The sequence below is a fragment of the Triticum aestivum genome, chromosome 5A (genome assembly GCF_018294505.1).
Source record: "Triticum aestivum cultivar Chinese Spring chromosome 5A, IWGSC CS RefSeq v2.1, whole genome shotgun sequence".
Taxonomy (NCBI): Eukaryota; Viridiplantae; Streptophyta; class Magnoliopsida; order Poales; family Poaceae; genus Triticum; species Triticum aestivum.
The window spans coordinates 359360271-359381227 of record NC_057806.1 but is presented as its reverse complement, the minus strand read 5'-3'; the positions used below and the strand labels follow the sequence as shown (position 1 = coordinate 359381227).

The window sequence follows — 20957 nt, the reverse complement described above, 5'->3', positions numbered from 1 at the left end:
TTGCCTCAAACGAGCGACTCCGACTTCACCATAGAGCTCCAACCTCGAAGCCAACCCGTAAACAGCTGCATAGAAGCCACGACGGCACATGCCACCGGATGGCCACACGCGCAAGCAACCGACAGCTCTGACTTTGACGACGAGCCTCACCAGGGAAATATGCAGGACTTGCGCCGACCGTGTCCTAAAAGCACCTCGGACACGCCGGGAAGAACCGACTACCAAGTCCACGCCGCGACCCGAGCTCCTCTCGACGCCATCATCGTTGCCAAACAGGAACCAGCGCCCCGCCTCAGCAATCCACACGACGAAGATGCCACCATCCACCAGTCTCCCAGTCACAGCCGGCTTCGAGACGATGCCCCCAAGGAGGAGAAAGACGCGATTTTGGTGATGAACCATCTCAATCTCAAGGAAATTTGCATTTTCTCTACGCGCATGCAACGCTGGCTGGAAAATTCAGCTTAATTTTTTAACAGACTGCAATATTTGTGAACTTAAAACGAGAACTACACACTCTTCTGTAAGCACAGTTTTTGGTATTCCCTTCATTGACCTAAAGATCTCCCCTTTTTTGGTATCTGCACAGCCAAGAATAATTTTTGGCTAACCATTTTATTGCTTTGCTTTGATCATGGGAAGGATGAGAATGGAGGAAGGATGAGACTCGGGTCCGGGATTTATGGTCGGTTCCGTTGTGGCGTCGTTCGATCATCTTGGCTTGACCTTCTGCTGAGGACAACGACGATGGCACCGTGGACCACCACTTCGCCAGCATTGCCGCTTGTTGCGGCTGTGGCTGGTCGCATTCGCCGGCACTACTGCGCCAGCACTACCGCCTGCTGCTGCTCGCGTTCGCCGGCACTACTGCGCCAGCACTACCGCCTGCTGCTGCTGCTCGCGTTCGTCGGCACCACACCTGCTATGGTTGTTGCTCCCCTCGTCCTCGGTGGCCCCACCGGAACACGGGAGGAGGTGAGGCGAGGTGTCGGCCTCCATCATCCCACGGCGGTGCCGGCGCTTGTTGCCGGTCTGCCTCTCTCGCTCCAGATCGGGAACCTGGGAGGAAACGAGGAGATGAGGAGAGGTGGCGGCCGAGAGGGGATGCACCGCAGCGGATGTGGCCGCTACCGAGAGGGCACGCGGGAGGTGGAGATGAGCAGCGGGGTGGAGGAGGCCTTGATGACGGCAAGCGATTGGGTGGGAAGAGGAAACGAGAAGCTAGAGGAGAAAGCCGCGTCGCCTTTTTCTTGTACTACTCGTCCGTCTAAGGTTGTATACTTTTCTCACGCACAACTAAAGAAAAACCATCCTGTTCTCTTGACCCCACACATAGCGAGCCCCATTTGTCATCCACCTGTGAAGCAGCTAAGAATGTGGAAGAAAACCAACGGTGAACCAGCTGCAAGCAGCCAAAACGCAGCAACAGTAAATAGATCGTTCGATCCAACGAGCGCAGCACACCCGGTTGCTCCAGAAATGACGGATAGCCTAGCATCCTTTATAGGTTGCATAGCGCCCGCAAGTACAGGGGCACACATCTGCACTCAAGCAACATACTAAAAAATATGCCACGTATACACAAAGTAGATTATGTCAGCGCCATGCAAACCTATCCTGATATTTCAAAAATGTATTACTTTCAAGCTCACCGGTCAAATCAAAATCCGCCTTCATTATCTGGAAATGAGTTCTTCAAAATTAGATCCCATATGAGCATGTTTCAATAAATATTTTCAAAACACAATTTTACACTAGAAAAGCAAGTTTATGGTACGAACTTGCTTTTTGTAGCACATACCAATAAGTTGCTTTTTTTTAGGTAAAACTAAATCCTAATGATGCTATATTTTTGTGTGTATATATATGTTTCTCATCACACGGCCTTCAAAGTTAGAATCAAAGTGGACATATTTCAATTGATATATATGAAAAAGCAAGTTCCACAATTAAAAATGTTATTATAGTACTTTAAAACTTCAGCCGTGTATCTTTCAAAACACAAATTAGCGTGGCCAAAGGTAACATATAAGCAAAATATTGCTTGAATGATATGCAAGCAACAATTTTTCAGGAATATGTTTTTCTCCGTCAAATAATGTAAAACAAATCATTGGCTTTTGTTGTGATAGAAAACCGATCTGTGCTAGAAAAGCACATTGCTACCATAAAGTTGATTTTCAAAAATAACATGCCCATACGAGAACTAGTTTCAAAGAAGTCCACATAGTGAAAGCAGATTATTTTTTTCGCTGGTTGGTTTGAAAGTACTCCCTCCACTTTGAACTAAAACCATGTTAGGTATTCCCTAATGGAGGTAGTAATACATTTTAAAATTTCAAAATAGGCATGACGTTGACTTCATCCATTTGGCTCCATATGATTTGCCACTGATTTTGACATGTGGCTCATGTACTCAAAAGTGCCCTGAGTATTAACCGGTGGCACCGTCTTTCAGGAAAACATGATTCAACACCACATTACAACAATAATGCCAGAATTCAAATGTATTGCCACTACAGTAGCCTGTTATTTTACTTATGCCAGATACAGTAGTAGAATATATTCAGTTAAGTACACTTTCTGTGTCGAAAGACTGGCAGAGTCAAATTGTTTCTTTGCATCAGGAAACTAAGCTGCCAAACTTTTCAAAGCTATCTCATAGACATTTTCAGAGAGTCCATTGGCTGAGATGATCATCTCCAGCTGGGCCTGTAGAAGAAAGTAGCGTTTAGAGTACCTGTTTATGCAATACAAGCAACCCATTGCGATTTAAATGCAGAGAGTTAGGACTTTTAGACAGACCTTAGCAAGAGCTTGTCTGGTCTCATCATATCTCCTCCATCGAGAGAACGCTGAAACCATGCGGGATGCCACCTACATTGTTTAATGTAACAAATGTAATCAAAACCAGTTGAAACACAAAATGGAAGCAAGGTGTTTATTCATTTAGCAATTACAGTTAAGGAAACCTGAGGATTTATTTTGTCGAGCTGTAAGACAACTTCACCCAAGAACTTGTAGCCAGAACCATCTTTCGCATGAAAACTCACAGGTGACCCACAAAATCCTCCAATTAAAGAGTATACCTAAGCCAGAAGCAAATCTTCAAAACTCTAGACCAATTTAAATGCCAAAAACGTCCAGCTAACACCATGTACCTTGTTCGGATTCCGCATGTCAAAAGCAGGATGAGCCAGTAACTTTTGAACATTGGCTACATTTCCAGGAATGTCCGAGGTAGCTTGAAGAGCAAACCACTTGCTTACAACCTATTGGAACACAAGCAAGTATAAGCTCCCATGTAACAGAAATTACTCTTCACTTAGGTGGTACAATAAAATAATTTTGCAAGAATTAATTATGTACATGCAGTAACTATCTTACCAAATAATCTTGCTGCCATTTGTTATAGAAGTCCAAAAGGGCATCCTCACGGACTTGACCTGGATTTTGAGACAATGCTGCTAATGCAGCAAACTGCTCGGTCATGTTAGTAGCAGACTTGTATTCATTTAATGCAAGTTCAGTGACATCTGGCTCATTCAGGGATGCAAGATAAGCTGCAAACATCACCCAGGAATATATTAAGATACGCTGCCTGAAACCTTCCCATTTTGGAGCAGAACTTACAAAAATAAGAACATACCAAGACATGTATTTTTCAACGCACGGCGAGCCACGCTATCATGGTTAAATGCATAAGCTTCAGAGCTTCTGTTGCTTGTTACCTATGACGAACAAATAATGAGGGAATGAGGACAGAATTGCAACAGCCTACTGGCTAGTAACAAAAACAAGATTAAAACCACTTCACTGGTTTGTTATCAAATGCCCAAATAATGACCCCCCACTCATAGTGATTTACTGAATAGTATAGTCTAGATCTTCACTCAATATTGCCTAAAAACCAGTTACTAAAATAGAGCACATTGCCACAAATTTCAGACAACTTTAAAATGTTGCCTGATGTCACTTACAGCTGCGAGAAGATCGTCCTTGAGTTGAAAGGCGAGTTCTTTCTTAATAAAGGTCCGGACAGCATGAACTGCATCGGGATCTGCAATTGACATCATATCCATAATCTCACCTTGACCAGGCAGAGTTATTGCTTTTGCAATGAATTCCTGTAGGAACTCAGATTAGCCCTTTATAACTATAAATTTTGCAGTCATAAATCACAACTGGGGCAGAACAATAATTACTTTATCCAAGCTTGTGCTTCGCAGGATTGCTCTAAGTCCATCAACAAATTTTGTATTTAGGGCCAGTGTTTTCTGTTGTTGGAAGTCAGCCACAAGACTGAACATCAATTTGCGTGCCAATATTTGACCTGCTTCCCATCTATGGAATACAAGAATTGTTATATTCAACTCTGCATTGTTATATTCAACTCCACATTGAAATATTTAACAAGTAAACAAGAAGAAACCTGTTAAATTCATCTGAATCATTGGCAAGTAAGAAATATAAGTCACTCTCAGTCAGATCAGAATCAAGACGGATGGGAGCACTGTATCCCCTCAACAAGGAAGGAACTGGTCTCTCAGGCACATTATTGAATATAAACTCTTCCTCCTTCTGAAAGATCAAAGCATATCTCATTCAGCGACTTTAAAAATCAGACAAGAATGTGAATAAACAATTGAATATCTATTGCACATATAGAGAAGGCTGATAAGCTGATGAAAGATAAATTACTTGATTTTTGTTCAAATCTGAATTCCTACAGACATTAAGATCCAGCAAAAATGACTTTCGAATGTACAGAAGACTAATGCAGAAGATACAAGACTGAATGAAGAATGGAGAATACTGCAGCTGAACTGCACGGGATGCTACTATAGATGGTAGTTACAAGCACAGACCAAGTTACAGCTTTGCTTGTTCAAAAAGAAAAAAGGCTTGCCATTGGCGTTTAAGAGAACCTTTTTGCAGGAAGACTAATAATTGTGTACCTTCTTAAACTGAAGCACTGTGGTGAAGATTGGATGACCATCATTAGAGAGTGTTTGGACCCTTCCGTCACTGTAGATGGAAGTCAGGGGCATATCTTTTCCGGTCGAATCAACAAGTCCAACAGCAACAGGTATGAACATTGGCTCTTTCATCGGTTGGCCAGGGGTAGGGGGCACTTCTTGACTAAAAGATTAAAAAAAGGAAGATGAATTTAGCAACCCTCCCAAAAATAAGCTACAAAGAGCTGAATAACAGGGCACACAAAATTACTGTTCTGTTAGAATTGACGGAAGGAAAACGGAAATAGAGTAAAATGGAAGAATAATCTCAACGTAGATTATTTTATCAAGTTTGGTAGAGGTAGATAAGAAATGGAGAATGTGAAAGCTTACCTTAATTTCAAAGAGAATGCCTGGGAACCTTCATCATATGATGAAGTTACCTTTACAGTAGGTGTACCTGCTTGAGAGTACCTATTGGATGGATCTTTCGAAATCAGATCGTGCATGCAACAGGTAAAATGATTGACATGTATTACCATTGTAAAAAGTTCGGCAAGTGTGCATTATTTGCATCACACATGGCTGCGTAAAAGTCTTCACAAGTCACGGCTTGTCCATCATGCCTTTGGAAGTAAAGATCCATGCCCTGCAACAGAAGACGATCTGGTAAATAAGCCGCATGAATATATAACAAATATTCAACAGCTGAAGAGGAGAGACACCCCATGGCATGCATAATATGTAGCAGATTCACATCACAGATATGTCCTGCATATTAGGTGCCTCCTTTTTGGCCAAAATAGAAGAGTAGGAAATAATTGAGTGCCCACTGATTTTTCATAATTAAGAAACAGTACAATTGTGTAAAAGAAGGACATGATCAAAACACAGTTACCACACTTGACTTTTACCTTTCGAAACCCTGAAGCTCCAAACATTGTCTTGTACATCCTGACGACTTCAGCACCCTACAAGAAGTGCATATCCATTTGTTACATCCTACGGTTATTGTCTAAGTCACATGAGATGACAAGCTAAACCCAATACCTTTTCGTAAACCTGTGCGGAGATTCCATAACCATCAGATGATGAGGTAAAAAGCAGCAAAAGAGAATGTCAGAAGATTTCCATTGCAAAGCTTAGCTAATACAAAACAGAACAGGGAAAAAGCATACCGTGACTGACCATGTCATCCACATTCAAGGTCACCAAAGAATGTTCATCAGAAAAGTTTCAGGGTTTTATCAGGGATTGGAAGTAATTAGTTAACATTGTTGTACACCCTATTAAGTGCATAATATTTCAGAAAAAGCAACTGACCGGTATAGAAGTTGTCCATCTGGAAATCAAATTCAAAAAAATAATTATACCACAGATATTTATGGTACTTGTACGTTTAGCAGTAATTAAAATCAAACAACTGAGACTTAAGTATGATTACCTTGATATATGAAAGGGGGCGAATAGGATGTGCCATAGGCCCAGCATCCTGGATATCAAGGAATAAGCAATGATTAAAGAACAGAAGAAACCTTGTGGCTGGAAGTTCATTGCAGGATCTACATCAGACTAATGAGAAATGTAGTAACACAGAATGCACATGTAAAGAACCTGAGGGAATTGATAGGATCTAAGTTTAGAGACATCAGCTATGCGCTTTACTGTGCGACAGCCAAGATCTGATGAGAATTCCTGCACAACATCCTTAATTAGTTTAGAAAAAATAAAAGCAAATTTACATTACATAACATTATGATCTACTGCATGAATACCTGATCCCTGAAGACAGTTAGTCCTTCCTTCAATGTTAGTTGGAACCAATCACGGCAAGTCACTCTGCAATTAGATAGGCACAAAGAGATTATTTCCAGTCTAGACTAATCATGCATATGGCCGCATCAGGAAAAAACATAGTTGCTTCAATATGCTTTCCCTTGCAAGGTTCAAAATGTTTCAAAGTGGAATAGCTGAAAACCCTAGTAAAGATGCGATCAGCAACAGGCCAACCAGACCATTTATCTTCTAAGAAAGCAAAAACAATAAAAGATACATCCAGTATGGTGTGTTGTTGAGATAACTACCTATTCCCAGTCCAGTTGTGGAAATACTGCAGAAATACATGCAGCCAAGATCAGAAGTATAACCAAATTCAATAAAAATATCAAAATTATGTGGCCATAACAAATACATATTGGAAAAGAAAAACTGAAACTTCTATGTGATATACCTCATGTCCAATGACACCCAAAATTGCAGCATAATCACCATCAGTGGCAGCTTCTGGTGATGCTAGCACAAGTCTAGATTGAAATACCTGTTCGTTGATAAACAGAACATCATCAAATTTTTGTCTGCAAATATATTTTCTAAGCAGAGGCAAATTCTTACGTTCAAGCTCTTGTTTTCCATTGCTCCCCTGCGAATAATACAAAGTTGTTTTATCAGGGCAAGGCAATGCCATTAAAAAAAATCATAATACCACCATTTTTGGGCAGAGTGCCGATGCAAATAGGAAACAAACTTACATATTGAAATCAGGAACAACAACAATGTTGAACAAATCAAGATCATATTCAAGACCAAAAACCTGGAACAACACAGAGGTGGAATTAGATTAATTATCTGATTAGTAATTATGTCACTTATTCTGCTAAATAATTGTAGCAAAATAACCAAGACAAATCAGTCTAGTAGACCAACCTCCTCATCCCATTTCATAGCTTCTTTAAGAGAATACATAGCATGTGATGTTTTTGGCAAATCTTGAGCAGGAGTCCAAATTCGAAGTGTAACTTTGCGGCCAGAACATGTAACAAATGAGTCCTCCCGGCACTCCAACTGACCAGCAACTAGCGCAAACAAGTAGCATGGTTTCTTGAATGGGTCCTCCCATAGTGCGTAATGCTTTCCACCCTATAGTTCAAAAAAAAGCATGTGGTTGAGCACATCGGTGTGGTCGCTCTGACAATTGCACATGAAAGCAGTGTACCTCAAGATCACCCTGTTCGATAAGATTGCCGTTAGACAACAACACCGGATACAGAGTTTTATCACCTTCAATACGACAAGTATATTTTGCCATCACGTCCGGGCGATCCTGTGATAGCATTTAATATTTGCAAATGTAAGTCATCTCATCACCAGAAAAAAAAGGTAAAACATAATCTTTGATGGACAGAAAAACGAGATTGATTAGTTTCATGCATATGCATACTCCTACAACAGAGAAAATCATCACGGTTATCTATTGAGCATAATTTCCAAAATGGCAAACCTACCTGAAAGTAGGTAATTTTCCGGAATCCTTCTGCTTCACATTGGGTGCAAAAATTACCAGTCGACCTGTACAGACCCTGTAAGCTTATAACAAATCAGAACAGAATACAAGAGATCTTAATTCCAAGAAGTAATAAAGTTTGTGCCCCTCCCAGTGGTTTGTACCTCCAAAGATGTGTTGAGCTGAGGATAAATCTCCGTAACAATTTCCATGTTGAATACACCAGCAGGTGGTGTCAAAATCGTCAGATGGCGTGGATCAACTGTATACTTGTCACTCTAGTGTTCAGAGTATACACAAGTCAGATAATTAGCACACTTACATTACATCCAAAAGATGCAGGAACTTCTGCATGAATACACTTATGAACCACACTGGGCTTCAAATAATTAGACACACAGATATTGGGATAAAAACAGATGTTTGCTACTACTCAGTGTGGAGTCGCAATTACAGGTGTACATGTAATACCTAGGTGGAAAGTATAGCCTGAAGAATGCAGTATGAATGCCCAGTGGGACTGCTTATTCTCTTGGCCACTGATAAAATCTACTACAGCTAATAGATGGGCTTCTTTCTCTGTCTGTCATGTACATGCATGTGCTTTGTCCAACTACTTCTGTTCCAAATAAGAACATTGCGTGTAAACTGCGTCTAATATTTAACCGTGAACAAAGGTTTCGACCACCCTAGAATAATTTCACCTTATTCCCAACTTATTTCTCAAAATCATGAACTTATGTGGATCATGTGAGCACATGCACACGCGACATCATGCTACATGGCAAAAGTAGATCACATGAAGTACCTTCAGCTCTGTGCCGTTGATTTTGATTGATAACAGCTTCAGATCACATCCATGAAGAGCGAGTGGAGATGAGGTGCCTGCTACAAAGAGTTTGTGATGAGGTCCAGAACCTCATTTTGAATGTCTCAAACTGAGAAAAATAATAGATGAACAAACAAATATACAAGAAAGTCCTGAAGCATCTAACTAGAAAACTAATGACATGTTTCAAAAGGTACAACACTGCTATGATTCTCTAACTAAAGTACAGCTCCCAGGATGAATCTTCACCTTCATTGCCTGGAGATACAGCTATTTTAGAAGTAACCATGGTCTTTTCATCACCAAGTTGAAATTCTAAATCCACCTGCAGAATAATTTTGTAACAGTAAGAAGTTAGAAGTACTGTACAGATAGAAAATAGCAAAATCTATGGCTAATTTACAGGGGAAGTATAATTTTGACTTGAATTTATTTTATCATGCAGCCAGCACACAACTCCGCTTATGTTGTCTCAACATAGCTGGTCCCAAGCCCGGGTAAAGGAGGAGGGTTGTGATAGGCTTGGAGAGACAACGTGAAAACTCAGCCACTCTTATGGTGATGAAACCTAGAAGATTTTTGTTGGGGCGTAACCCTTTCAGCGACGCGCCACATCGACACCCCGTTGTACTGGAAAATGAGAAAGGGTCTTCGCATTTGACTCGACGAGTGTGAAGGGTAAGGAAGCTAGCCGAGCCTAGGAGGATCTGCTTAGGTAGCTGGAACATAGGATCCCTGACAGGTAGGTTTCAGGAGCTAGTTGATACAGCTGGGAGGTGTGGATATTCTTTGCGTCCAAGAAACCAAATGGAGGGGACAAAAGGCAAAGGAGGTGGAGGATTCCAGCTTCAAGTAGTGGTACAAGGGGGCGGCTGCAAACAGAAATGGAGTAGGCGTCTCACTCAACAAGAGCCTCAAGTATGGAGTGGTAGACGTCAAAAGACATGGGGGGCGGATTATCCTGGTCAAGCTGGTAGTTGGGGACTTAGGCTCCATTTGGAAGCTCTCTAGAAGATGGCTTCCTAAACTTGCTCCGAGAAGCCAGCCGAACACTCTGCTCCGAGGAGCCGGCTCCGTGTAGACAGAGAATACGTAGTGCAATTTTGACAGAGATGAGGAGCAGCGCCAGACCAGCTTCGCGAAATAGAGAAGCGGGAGTTGGTCAAAATTACATGGGAATGCCCTTCCAAAGTGAACCTTGCGTACCATTTCGATCGCTTCAAGCTGGCCCTCGACACATGGAAGGCAGGAGTTGATTGAAATTACATTCCACTACCCTTCCAAAGTGAGCCTCACGTACCGTTTCGGTCGCTAGAACCTGCTTCCTCCACCGAACTGGGCCAATATGACTGGCCCAAACCACGGCCGAACAGGCTTTAGCCTGATTTCCTAGGCTACCAGTCCATGCGTACGTGAGGAATTGAGCACGTACAGCCGAACGAGTCGATGCTCCACCGAGAAGCTAGAAGCCAGCTAGAAGCAGGGAAGCCAGCTATTTCAGGAAGCCGGTGGAGATCCAAACAGGGCCTTAGTTCTCAATGTTATCAGCGCGCATGCCTCGCAAGTAGGCCACAATGAGAACACCAAGAGGGAGTTCTGGTTAAGAGTGTACCGATTAGCGAGAAGCTCTTCATAGGAGACCTCAATGGCCACGTGGATACATCTAACACAGGTTTTGAAGGGGTGCATAGAGGCTTTGGTTATGGCATTAGGAATCAAGGAGAAGAAGATGTCTTAAGCTTTGCTCTAGTCTACGACATGATCATAGCTAACACCCCTCTTTCAAAAGAGAGAATCACATTAGTGACTTTTAGTAGTGGCCAGCACTCTAGCTAGATTGATTTCATCCTCTCAAGAAGAGATGACAGGCGTGCGTGTCTAGATTGTAGGGTGATACTTGGAGAGAGTGTTGTCCCTCAGCATAAGCTGGTGGTGGCTGACTTCCGCTTTCGGATTCATGTCCAGCGGGATAAGCGTGCCAAAGTCGCTAGAACGAAGTGGTGGAAGCTCAAGGGGGAGGGAGCTCAGGCATTCAAGGAGAGGGTCATTAAGGAGGGCCCTTTGGAGGAAGGAGGCGATGCAAACAATATGTGGATGAAGATGGTGACTTGCATTCGTAAGGTGGCCTCAGAGGAGTTTGGAGTGTCCACGGTCATTAAAAGAGAAGCTAAAGATACCTGGTAGTGGAATGATGATGTCCAAAAGGCTATTAAGGAGAAGAAAGATTGTTTTAGACGCCTCTACCTAGATAAGAGTGCAAACAACTTAGCAAAGTACAAGATGGCAAAGAAGGCCGCAAAGCGAGCTGTGAGTGAAGCAAGGGGTCGGGCGTATGAGGACCTCTTCTAGCGGTTAGACATGAAGGAAGGCAAAAGGGACATTTATAAGATAACCAAGATCCGAGAGAGGAAGACGAGGGATGTTAACCAAGTCAAATGCATCAAGTATGGAGCAGACCAGCTCCTAGTAAAGGACGAGGAGATTAAGCATAGATGACGGGAGTACTTCGACAAGTTGTTCAATGGGGAGAATGAGAGTTCTACCATTGAACTGGATGACTCCTTTGATGATACCAGCAGGCGTTTTGTGTGGCCAATCCAGGAGTCAGAGGTCAAGAAGGCTTTAAAAATGATGAAAGGAGGCAAGGTGATGGTCCTTGATTGTATCCCCATTGAGGTGTGGAGAGGCCTCGGAGACATAGGTATAGTATGGCTAACTAAGCTTGTCAACCTCATCTTTTGGGCAAGAATAATGGAGACAAAGTATATTAGTACCAATCTTCAAGAAAAAAGGGGATGTTTAGAGTTGTACTAAGTACCGTGGAACTAAGATGATGAGCCATACAATGAAGCTATGGGAGAGAGTCATTGAGCATCGCTTAAGCATTATGAGGACATCACTAACAAAGTTACACCCACACCCCTACTGCTACATATACTGGACCAATTACTAGAGCTCGCGCACGCCAATTAAATTACCAGGTACTTCCGTTTCTTGGTAATGATTCTAATGTTCATGAGAATATGATGCTGCCTAAATTGGATACATTTGTTTTGCTTATAAATGAAGGGCCAAGCATGGACAAGAACGATGAACATTGGAGCATGATCAAGCATGGAGAAGATGGCGCGTGCAAGGGGAGCAAGAACAGAGTTTCTGGTGAAGTTTTCAGCACTTCGGAGCCACCATGATGATGCAAAAGGACATGGACGAAATATACAAGATGTCTTTTCATAAATTTCGTCCATAGCTTAATATAGGTGTTGCACCACCTTATTCTTGGGCCAGGCCCACTTAATTTTGAAATACTACTTATAGGCTATTTTTTTAATCTGTATTGTAGGGGAAACGACTCAGGAGGTGTTTTAGTCCCACCTTGCCAAGGGGGGACGAAATCCACCCTCTTTCCCCCTACAAATACAGCCCGTAAGCCGCCGTTTAGACTTTGGGTTTTGTTTAGATTAAGTTCGCCATAGCTGCAACTCGCATACTTCGCTTGTGTTCAACGACCAGATAAAGACATCACAGAACCCCATTTGTTTAACAAAGCTTTCCTCTTATATTCGTAGTATCCAGATTGCAATCTTAGTTTCTTGCTTGTTCTTCGTATGCGCGCAAGAAATAGACCTTCGTGGTCAGGTTGATCGTGCTCCGGCGTGGTTAATAACCTCTCAAAGTTGGTTTAGCGATTGCTAAGGCGCGACGTCCTCGCGCGTTCTTAGTCGAATCGTCAAAGTCTACTCCACCAAAAACGATAGCCACCATCTCATCGAAAGATGGGACACCTTTGCCCCTATCAAAGTATAACAAGCGTGACCAAAAATCATTTTGGTTTCATGCCTGGGAGGTCGACCATGGAAGCCATTTTCTTGGTACGACAACACATGGAGAGATGCATTGAGCAAAAGGACCTACATATGGTGTTCATTGACTTAGAGAAGGCCTACGATAAGATACCACGGAATGTCATGTGGTGGGCCTTGGAGAAACACAAAGTCCCAGCAAAGTACATTACCCTCATCAAGGACATGTATGATAATGTTGTGACAAGTGTCTGAACAAGTGATGGCGACATTGATGACTTCCCGATTAAAATACGACTGCACCAGGGGTCAGCTTTGAGCCCTTATCTTTTTGCTCTGGTGATGGATGAGGTCACAACGGATATATAAGGAGATATACCATGGTGTATGCCCTTCGCAAATGATGTGGTGCTAGTCGATGATAGTCGGACGGGGTCAATAAGAAGTTAGAGCTATGGAGAGAAACCTTGAAATCCAAAGGTTTTAGACTTAGTAGAACTAAAACCGAGTACACAAGGTGCGGTTTCAGTACTACTAGGCACGAGGAGGAGGTTAACCTTGATGGGTAGGTGGTGCCTCAGAAGGACACATTTAGATATTTGGGGTCTATGCTGCTGAAGGATGGGGATATCGATGAAGATGTGAACCATGGAATCAAAGCCGGATGGATGAAGTGGCGCCAAGCTTCTGGCAATCTCTGTGACAAGAGAGTGCCACAAAAGCTAAAAGGCAAGTTCTATAGGACAGCGGTTCGACCCGCAATGTTGTATGACGCTGAGTGTTGGCTGACTAAAGGGTGACATGTTCAATAGTTAGGTGTGGTGGAGATGTGCATGTTGAGATGGACGGCGGTTCGACCCGCAATGTTGGATGGCGCTGAGTGTTGGCCGTCTAAAAGGCGACATGTTCGACACTTAGGTGTGGCAGAGATGCGCATGTTGAGATGGATGTGTGGCCACACAAGGAAGGATCGAGTCCGGAATGATGATATACGAGAGAGCTAGGGTAGCGTTGACTGAAGAGAAGCTTGTCCAACATCGTCTGAGATGGTTTGGGCATATTCAGTGCAGGCATGTAGAAGCGTCAGTGCATAGCGGACAGCTAAAGCGTGCCGATAAGGTCAAGAGAGGTTGGGGTAGACCAAACTTGACATGGGAGGAGTCGCGAAGAGAGATCTGAAGGACTGGTGTATCGACTAAGAACTAGCCATGGACAGGGGTGCGTGGAAGATTGCTATCCATGTGCCAGAACCATGAGTTAGTTGCGAGATCTTATGGGTCTCACATCTACCCTACCCCAACTTGTTTGGGACTAAAGGCTTTGTTGTTGTGGTGGTGGTGCAGCCAGCACACAAGCACTGCAATTGCATCGCTATAGTGCACCGCAAACCCAGATAAACTCTACACACCAGCATTTCTTCCTAGTAAAATTTGTGAACTGCTACAGAAACAACCCATATGCCATAGCAGTTGAAAATATCCAAGAATGGAAACGCATATACTGAAAGCTGTGCGCTGTATATGCTTGAAAAAGAAAGCTGAGTTACCGTGTCAAACAAGTAGTCAGGTTTTTTGTAGTCTTTCAAGAATATCTCCTTTGGATGGTCCATCTCTGGTTCTTCAGTTGCAGCAGGAGATGGCCCTGTTGCAATCAAACTAGCTGTCCTCTTGCTGACAAACTTTGAACTCTGAAATACAAAAGAAAATAATAAGAACACGGAATATACATGTATGCCACATGAAATTAAGTAAGAAATGTGCCATTTGGACGCACTTGCCAGAAAGTACATATTATTTAATTCATAAAATTCTTTTTAGTTGCATAAAACGCAACACTTTATTGCCAGCCCAATTAACACAACATTGAGGAAACACATACGCAATGTTTAACAAAGGATGGTAATGATGTATGGAAGATAAAACTAACATGTAACGACAACAAAGGATTGGACCTTGTTCCTGTCCAGTGTGAACCCTGCAACAATGCAGACCATAATCTATAAGCAACACAAAGTAAAGGCATGCAACAAGGCCAAAACTGAAAGGGGGTAACAATGTGCAATAAATATATATCATTATCATGAAACCACAAGATTACAAGAGGGGCCGCACCTCCTTTGTTAGATTAGCGAGGCAGCCAGAGTACTTATTCCCTGGGGAACCTCTCTTTGAAGAGGAGTAAGGCAATCTTTGATACTGGCAGAAAAAAAAGGAGGAAAGTAGTCAAGAAAGGCCCAGTAGATCACTCAATGGCAGTATGCTAGAGAACGGCCCCACAATACATAAATATGAGCTCTGCCAATCTAGTACTCCCTCCTAACCAAAATAGTAAGTTCTAGGATTATCTTCAGTCAAACTTATTTACGTTTGACCAAGTCTATACAAAGATCTACAATATCAAATTTACATAATATGGAAATATATTTCATAATGAATCTAATGGAGCAAATTTTCTGTTGTGGATGTTGATATACTTTTATATAGAAGACTTGGCCGAACTTAATGAAGTTTGACTTAGGAGAAACCTTAAACTTCAATTATTTTGAAACAGAGGAAGTACAAGTCTATGTCAGATGCGCAAATAAATGAAGAATCCCATCAAACCAGCACAAAAGGAGTAATTTAACTTGAAATTACACTGTCGGTAGCAATTCCAACATTGAAACATTAGGTGTTTGTAAACTCTAGAAGGGAAACTAGCTACAATTTGCAGGAGAACACTGGAAGGAAACGAGTGAGTAGTTGAGGGAAAGTGGAATCACATGGAGAGGGGAGACCACGCCCAGAAACCCAGCCTTAACCAAACCGCAACCTTGGCACGCCGCGGCGGGCCTAATGAGACGACGAGCCATTCCGAATCCCAACACTCGAACTCAATTGGCGTTCAACCTTAACCCTATAGCAAACCATATCATAACATTAATGCTGTGTTTGGATGTCTGTATTCAAGGCCTCCGTATTGAATTGGTTTCAATTCCAATTCAGACAGGAAACTGTAATGGACATGAATACGAATTCGGTTGTTTGGGTGTTAATTGAATTGGCTCACGGAATCCTACTCAGGTTTCAATACGTAATCATGTTTGGATGTCATATGCATAGCAACATTAGTATATGCATCAAAACAGAAGTTGTATAATGTGTTACTATAATTGGATGATTATGTAGCAATGTTTTATCAAATATTCTAGAAATCCAAGGGGACATCATATAATATTGACGCAAAAAATAAAAAAAAATAGTTTATACGCCAATAAAGTACAACACATGTAGTTTAAATAGGTCTTTCAAATTCCCAAGGAAAAGTAAGATCTGCACCAACATATAACTAGGGTTAGCAAACTTTCCAAAAAAAAAAAACAAGGACTGTTACAATGCTAAGCAATTGCTTGCTGGGAGGATGAGGAGAGGCAGGGGATGAGACTTGAGTATATATGAACAAGAAAGATGAGTAGAGGCAGGGGAAGAAGAGGGGGCGACTGGATCTGGTGGCTATGGACCAGAGGAGATTGGGACCCCGCAAGCAGAGGAGGAGGGACAAGGGAGCACGGGAGGGAAGATGGAGCAGGAGACGTACGCCGGAGGACGGGAATAGGAGCATGAGCGGCGGCGGACGGCTCGGGCAAGCCCATGGCGGCCACGGGCAGAAGAGAAGCAAGCAGGGGAGGAGGAGGGCCGGCTAGGGGGGCAACCGCAGGGGAGGAGGAGGAGGGCCGGCAGGGCGGACGGATCTGCCGAGTACGGGAGCAGGAGGACGGCCGGCGAGGGGACTTACCAGGGCGCCGCCGTCTCCTCTCTCGCTAAGCTACTTGCACACGGTCGATTCAAATTAAACACCACGGGTAGTGAGATAGATCGACGGAAGCTCGATGGAGGAGAAACGATCCGTACCTCCTGATCAGGTTGTGGGTTCTGTTCCTCGGAGCCAGAGGGAGCAAGTAACCGGGGATACGGGCGATGGGGATAAGTAGAGGGGAGAGAAAGAGAGAGAGAGCGAATTGGAGGGGTAAGGGCAACTGGACGGACAAAAACGGTGGATGGACGCCGGCCCAACCCGCCCATGCAAATGGATGGACGCCGGTCCAATCCGCCCATGCAAATCGAAAATTCGTCCCCTACGCATTTCCGGTCCATATTTACGTTCGATTTGCATTATATAAAATGGACGAGCCCGCCCCCCGCCCATGCAAATGGATGGACGCCGGCCCAACCTGCCGATGCAAATCAAAAATTCGTCTGCTCGTCGTCCGTCTAGACGCATTTCTGGTCCATATTTACGTCCGACTTGCATTCACACGGATATTAAATGGACGAGCCGTGTGTCTGTTCAGTGTCCGCCTTAGGCCCGTGTGACGGCCGCCCAACTACCCCACGTGGTCGTAGTCAATGTGTCCATCTACCCTGGGCCCACATGGCAGCGTCTGGAAGCCTCCAGAGCCCACAGTCGGCCTCATCCACTTCTTTCATCCGTCCACATCTGCCCATCCTTACTCCCTCGCCGGTGACAGCAAAACCCTAGCCTAGCCTAGCCAGCCCCGCGCGTTCGCCATGGGTTTCTTCAACAAGGGCAAGGGCAAGTGCATGTTCGACACAGGCGCTGGCTCATCCCGCGTGCCACCGTCGTCGGACGCCTTCGCGATGGTGTCGCGTGGGGAGAGGGGTCGCTGGCCACGGATCGGCTCTACATCCTGATGTCGTGGCACGATGTCAACCTCCCCCACGGTTGGCACCTTGACCCTCAACGCATCCCGGTGCTGGCGGTGTGCTGCACGCACATGAAGGAGGTGCGCAAGCATCATGCCCTCCTGATGCTAGAGCAGCGTCGCGACCCGGCGTAAGCGCTAGACTCCCCCAACTGGGAAGTCTGGTTCGCCACCGAGCATGACGTGTGACACCACGGCACCGTCCAGCTTGAGGACGGCTACATGTCGTTGCCCCCGTTGGTGGCACAGGAGGACGAGGCGGCGAAGGTGGCATACCAGACCGCACTGGAGGAGGTGCTCCAGTGCGCCCTAGTGGAGTCCCAGCGTGAGGAGGACGCGCGCTAGCCAGGCATGGAGGAGGCGTTGCAGTTGTAGGCGGTCGAGGAATGTGACTACCCTCTGTCGTCGTCGCCTCTGCCTGAACCAGCCTCGGCCGCCCCCAAGGAGGAGCCCACGGAGGCCGAGCCGGGGAAGTAAGCCTGGACTGGCGGCCTGCGTGAGTGGGTGAACGCGCCGGCCATCTGGCTGGGCGCAATGTTGGAGTAGGAGGCGGCGTACCACGGTGGAGGCAGATCGTGCTGGCAGAGGAGCGGGCCAATGGCGAGCGCCGAATGCAGACCGAGCGCGGGGAGGAGGAACATCGTTCCCACTAGGCATGGGAGGAAGAGGAGGAGCGGCGGGAGAAGGAGAAGGAGGAGTGTGTGCGTCACGCTGCAGCGTGATACGTCCATTTTGCATCATGTTTTCCTACTGTTATTTATAATGTTTAGATCAATATATCACTTTATGATGCAGTTATAATGTCTTGTCTCTCTTATTATGCAAGATATGCATGGAGAAGAAAATTGTCGGCAACTGGAATTTTGGACCTAAAGAGAGCTAGAACAGAGATAACTATTATCCGGAGCTCCAAATGACCTAAAAATTTACGGAGATTTATTTTGGAATAAATAAAAAATACTAAAAGAAGAATCACCACAATGGGCCTCACCTGCTCATCAGTGATCCACAAGCTCAGATGACGTGCCCCTCCCCTGGGGCGCGCCATGTGAGCTTGTGGGCCTATCAGTAGGCCTCTGTGGCCCTCCTTCGCCAATATGAAGCCATTTACCCTAGAAAAAATCAAGAGATGACTTTTGGGATGAAGCGCCATCGTCTCGAGCTGGAACCTGGACTTTTGCTCTCCGGCGAAGCGGTCCCACCGGGGATACTTTCCTCCGGGAGGGGAAATCGAAGCCATCGACATCACCAACAACCCTCTCACTATGGGAGTACCAATCTTCATCAACATTTTCACCAGCACCATCTCGTCTCAAACCCTAGTTCATCTCTTATATTCAATCTTTGTCTCAAAACCTCATATTAGTACATGTTGGTTGCTAGTAGTGTTGATTACATCTTGCAGTTGATGCTAGTTGATTTATTTGGTGGAAGATCATATGTTCAGATTGTTAATCATATAATTTTATGCTTTGATCATGAACATGGATATGATTTGTGAGTAGTTCCATTTGTTCTTGAGGACATGTGAAAAGTCTTGTTATAAGTAATCATGTGAAGTTGGTATCCGTTCAATATTTTGATGATGTGTATGTTGTTCTTTCTCTAGTGGTGTCATGTGAACGTCGACTACACGACACATTACCATGCTTGGGACTAAGGGGAAGGCATTGTTGATAGGGGCAAAGGTGTCCCGTCTTTCGATGAGATGATGGATATCGCTTTGGTGGCAGTCGACTTTGACGATCCGACTACGAACGTGCGAGGACGTCGCGCCTTAGCAATCGCTAAACCAACTCCAAAAGGTTATTGACCACGCCGGAGCACGATCAACCTGACCACGAGGGTCTGTTTCCTGCGAGCAAACGAAGAACAAGCAAGAAACTGAGATTGCAATCTGGATATTGCGAATATAAGATGGAAGCTTTATTGATCAAGGTGGGGTTCTGTGACGCCTTTGTCTGGTCGTTGAACACAAACGAAGTACGCGAAGTTGCAGCTATGGCGAACTTTTAATCTAAACAAAACCCAAAGTCTAAACGATGCCCTAAGGGCTGTATATATGGAGGAAGAGGGGGAATTTCGTGGCCCTTGGTGGAGGGGTCCGAAATCAACCTTATCTCTTGTTTCCCCACACATACGGACTCTAAAAATAGCCTATACTTATGTATTTCGAAATTACATGGACCTGGCCCAATAATAAGGTGACGCAGCACCTAAAATAGCCTCGGGACGAAATTTATGAAGTGGCATCTTGTATATTTCGTCCAAGGCTTCATGCACCCATTATGGTGGCTTCAAAGTCCTGAAATCATCACTTGTAACTCCGTTCTTGTTCCCCTTGCGCATGCCATCATCTCCATGCTTGTTCTTGCTCCAATGTTCATCCTTCTCCAAGCTAGGCCCTTCATTTGTAAGCAAAACAAATGTATCCAATTTAGGCAGCATCATATTCTCATGAACATTAGAATCATTACCAAGAAACGAAAGTACCTGGTAATTTAGTTGGCGTGCACGAGCTCTAGTAATTGGTCCAGTATGTATAGCAGCAGGGGCTGTGGGTGTAACAATTGTATTGATGCGGAGGTGTCCCGTCTTTCGATGAGATGATGGATATCGCTTTGGTGGAAGTCAACTTTAACGATCCGACTACGAACGTGCGAGGACGTCGCGCCTTAGCAATCGCTAAACCAACTCCGAGAGGTTATTGACCACGCCGGAGCACGATCAACCTGACCACGAGGGTCTGTTTCCTGCGAGCAAACGAAGAACAAGCAAGAAACTAAGATTGCAATCTGGATATTGCGAATATAAGATGAAAGCTTTATTGATCAAGGTGGGGTTCTGTGACGCCTTTGTCTGGTCGTTGAACACAAACGAAGTACGCGAAGTTGCAGCTATGGCGAACTTGTAATCTAAACAAAACCCAAAGTCTAAACGATGCCCTAAGGGCTGTATATATGGAGGAAGAGGGGGGGAATTTCGTGGCCCTTGGTGGAGGGGTCCGAAATCAACTCTATCTCTTGTTTCCCCACACATACGGACTCTAAAAATAGCCTATACTTATGTATTTCGAAATTACATGGGCCTGGCCCAATAATAAGGTGACGCAGCACCTAAAATAGCCTCGGGACGAAATTTATGAAGTGGCATCTTGTATATTTCGTCCAAGGCTTCATGCACCCATTATGGTGGCTTAAAAGTCCTGAAATCATCACTTGTAACTCCGTTCTTGTTCCCCTTGCGCATGCCATCATCTCCATGCTTGTTCTTGCTCCAATGTTCATCCTTCTCCAAGCTAGGCCCTTCATTTGTAAGCAAAACAAATGTATCCAATTTAGGCAGCATCATATTCTCATGAACATTAGAATCATTACCAAGAAAC

General features: G+C 44.3%; 1 protein-coding gene across 2 annotated transcripts; it reads right to left on the bottom strand.

The window, feature by feature from the left end:
* Window positions 1-2413: 2413 nt before the first annotated feature.
* Window positions 2414-16950, bottom strand: LOC123103358 (puromycin-sensitive aminopeptidase). 2 transcript variants are annotated; one of them, XM_044524915.1, is made up of 33 exons: window positions 16761-16950; window positions 14982-15065; window positions 14797-14844; window positions 14417-14557; window positions 9317-9392; window positions 9047-9126; window positions 8403-8516; window positions 8240-8314; window positions 7951-8058; window positions 7662-7874; window positions 7487-7548; window positions 7350-7377; window positions 7189-7275; window positions 7043-7068; window positions 6734-6797; window positions 6573-6653; window positions 6403-6450; window positions 6282-6300; window positions 6137-6141; window positions 6009-6020; window positions 5873-5929; window positions 5498-5607; window positions 5352-5432; window positions 4959-5142; window positions 4433-4581; window positions 4206-4344; window positions 3981-4127; window positions 3650-3731; window positions 3388-3563; window positions 3162-3272; window positions 2973-3089; window positions 2806-2877; window positions 2414-2712 (listed from the first exon to the last, which is right to left on the bottom strand). In XM_044524915.1, the coding sequence occupies exons 1-33, from the start codon at window positions 16929-16931 to the stop codon at window positions 2632-2634; spliced, it is 3048 nt and encodes a 1015-aa protein (XP_044380850.1). In that variant the 5' UTR covers window positions 16932-16950; the 3' UTR covers window positions 2414-2631. The 2 variants fall into 2 exon arrangements, with proteins under 2 accessions (XP_044380850.1, XP_044380851.1); XM_044524916.1 differs by having other exon boundaries at window positions 9047-9123.
* Between the last annotated feature and the right edge of the window lie 4007 nt (window positions 16951-20957).

Coding starts and splice junctions, on each gene's coding strand:
- LOC123103358 (XM_044524915.1), bottom strand. CDS start 16,931: ATGGGCGGGTTGGGCCGGCGTCCATCCACCGTTTTTGTCCGTCCAGTT. Junction 15,066..16,760: donor ACCCACAACCTGATCAGGAG/GTACGGATCGTT, acceptor TTTTTCTGCCAG/TATCAAAGATTGCCTTACTC. Junction 7,875..7,950: donor TCGAACAGGGTGATCTTGAG/GTACACTGCTTT, acceptor TTTGAACTATAG/GGTGGAAAGCATTACGCACT.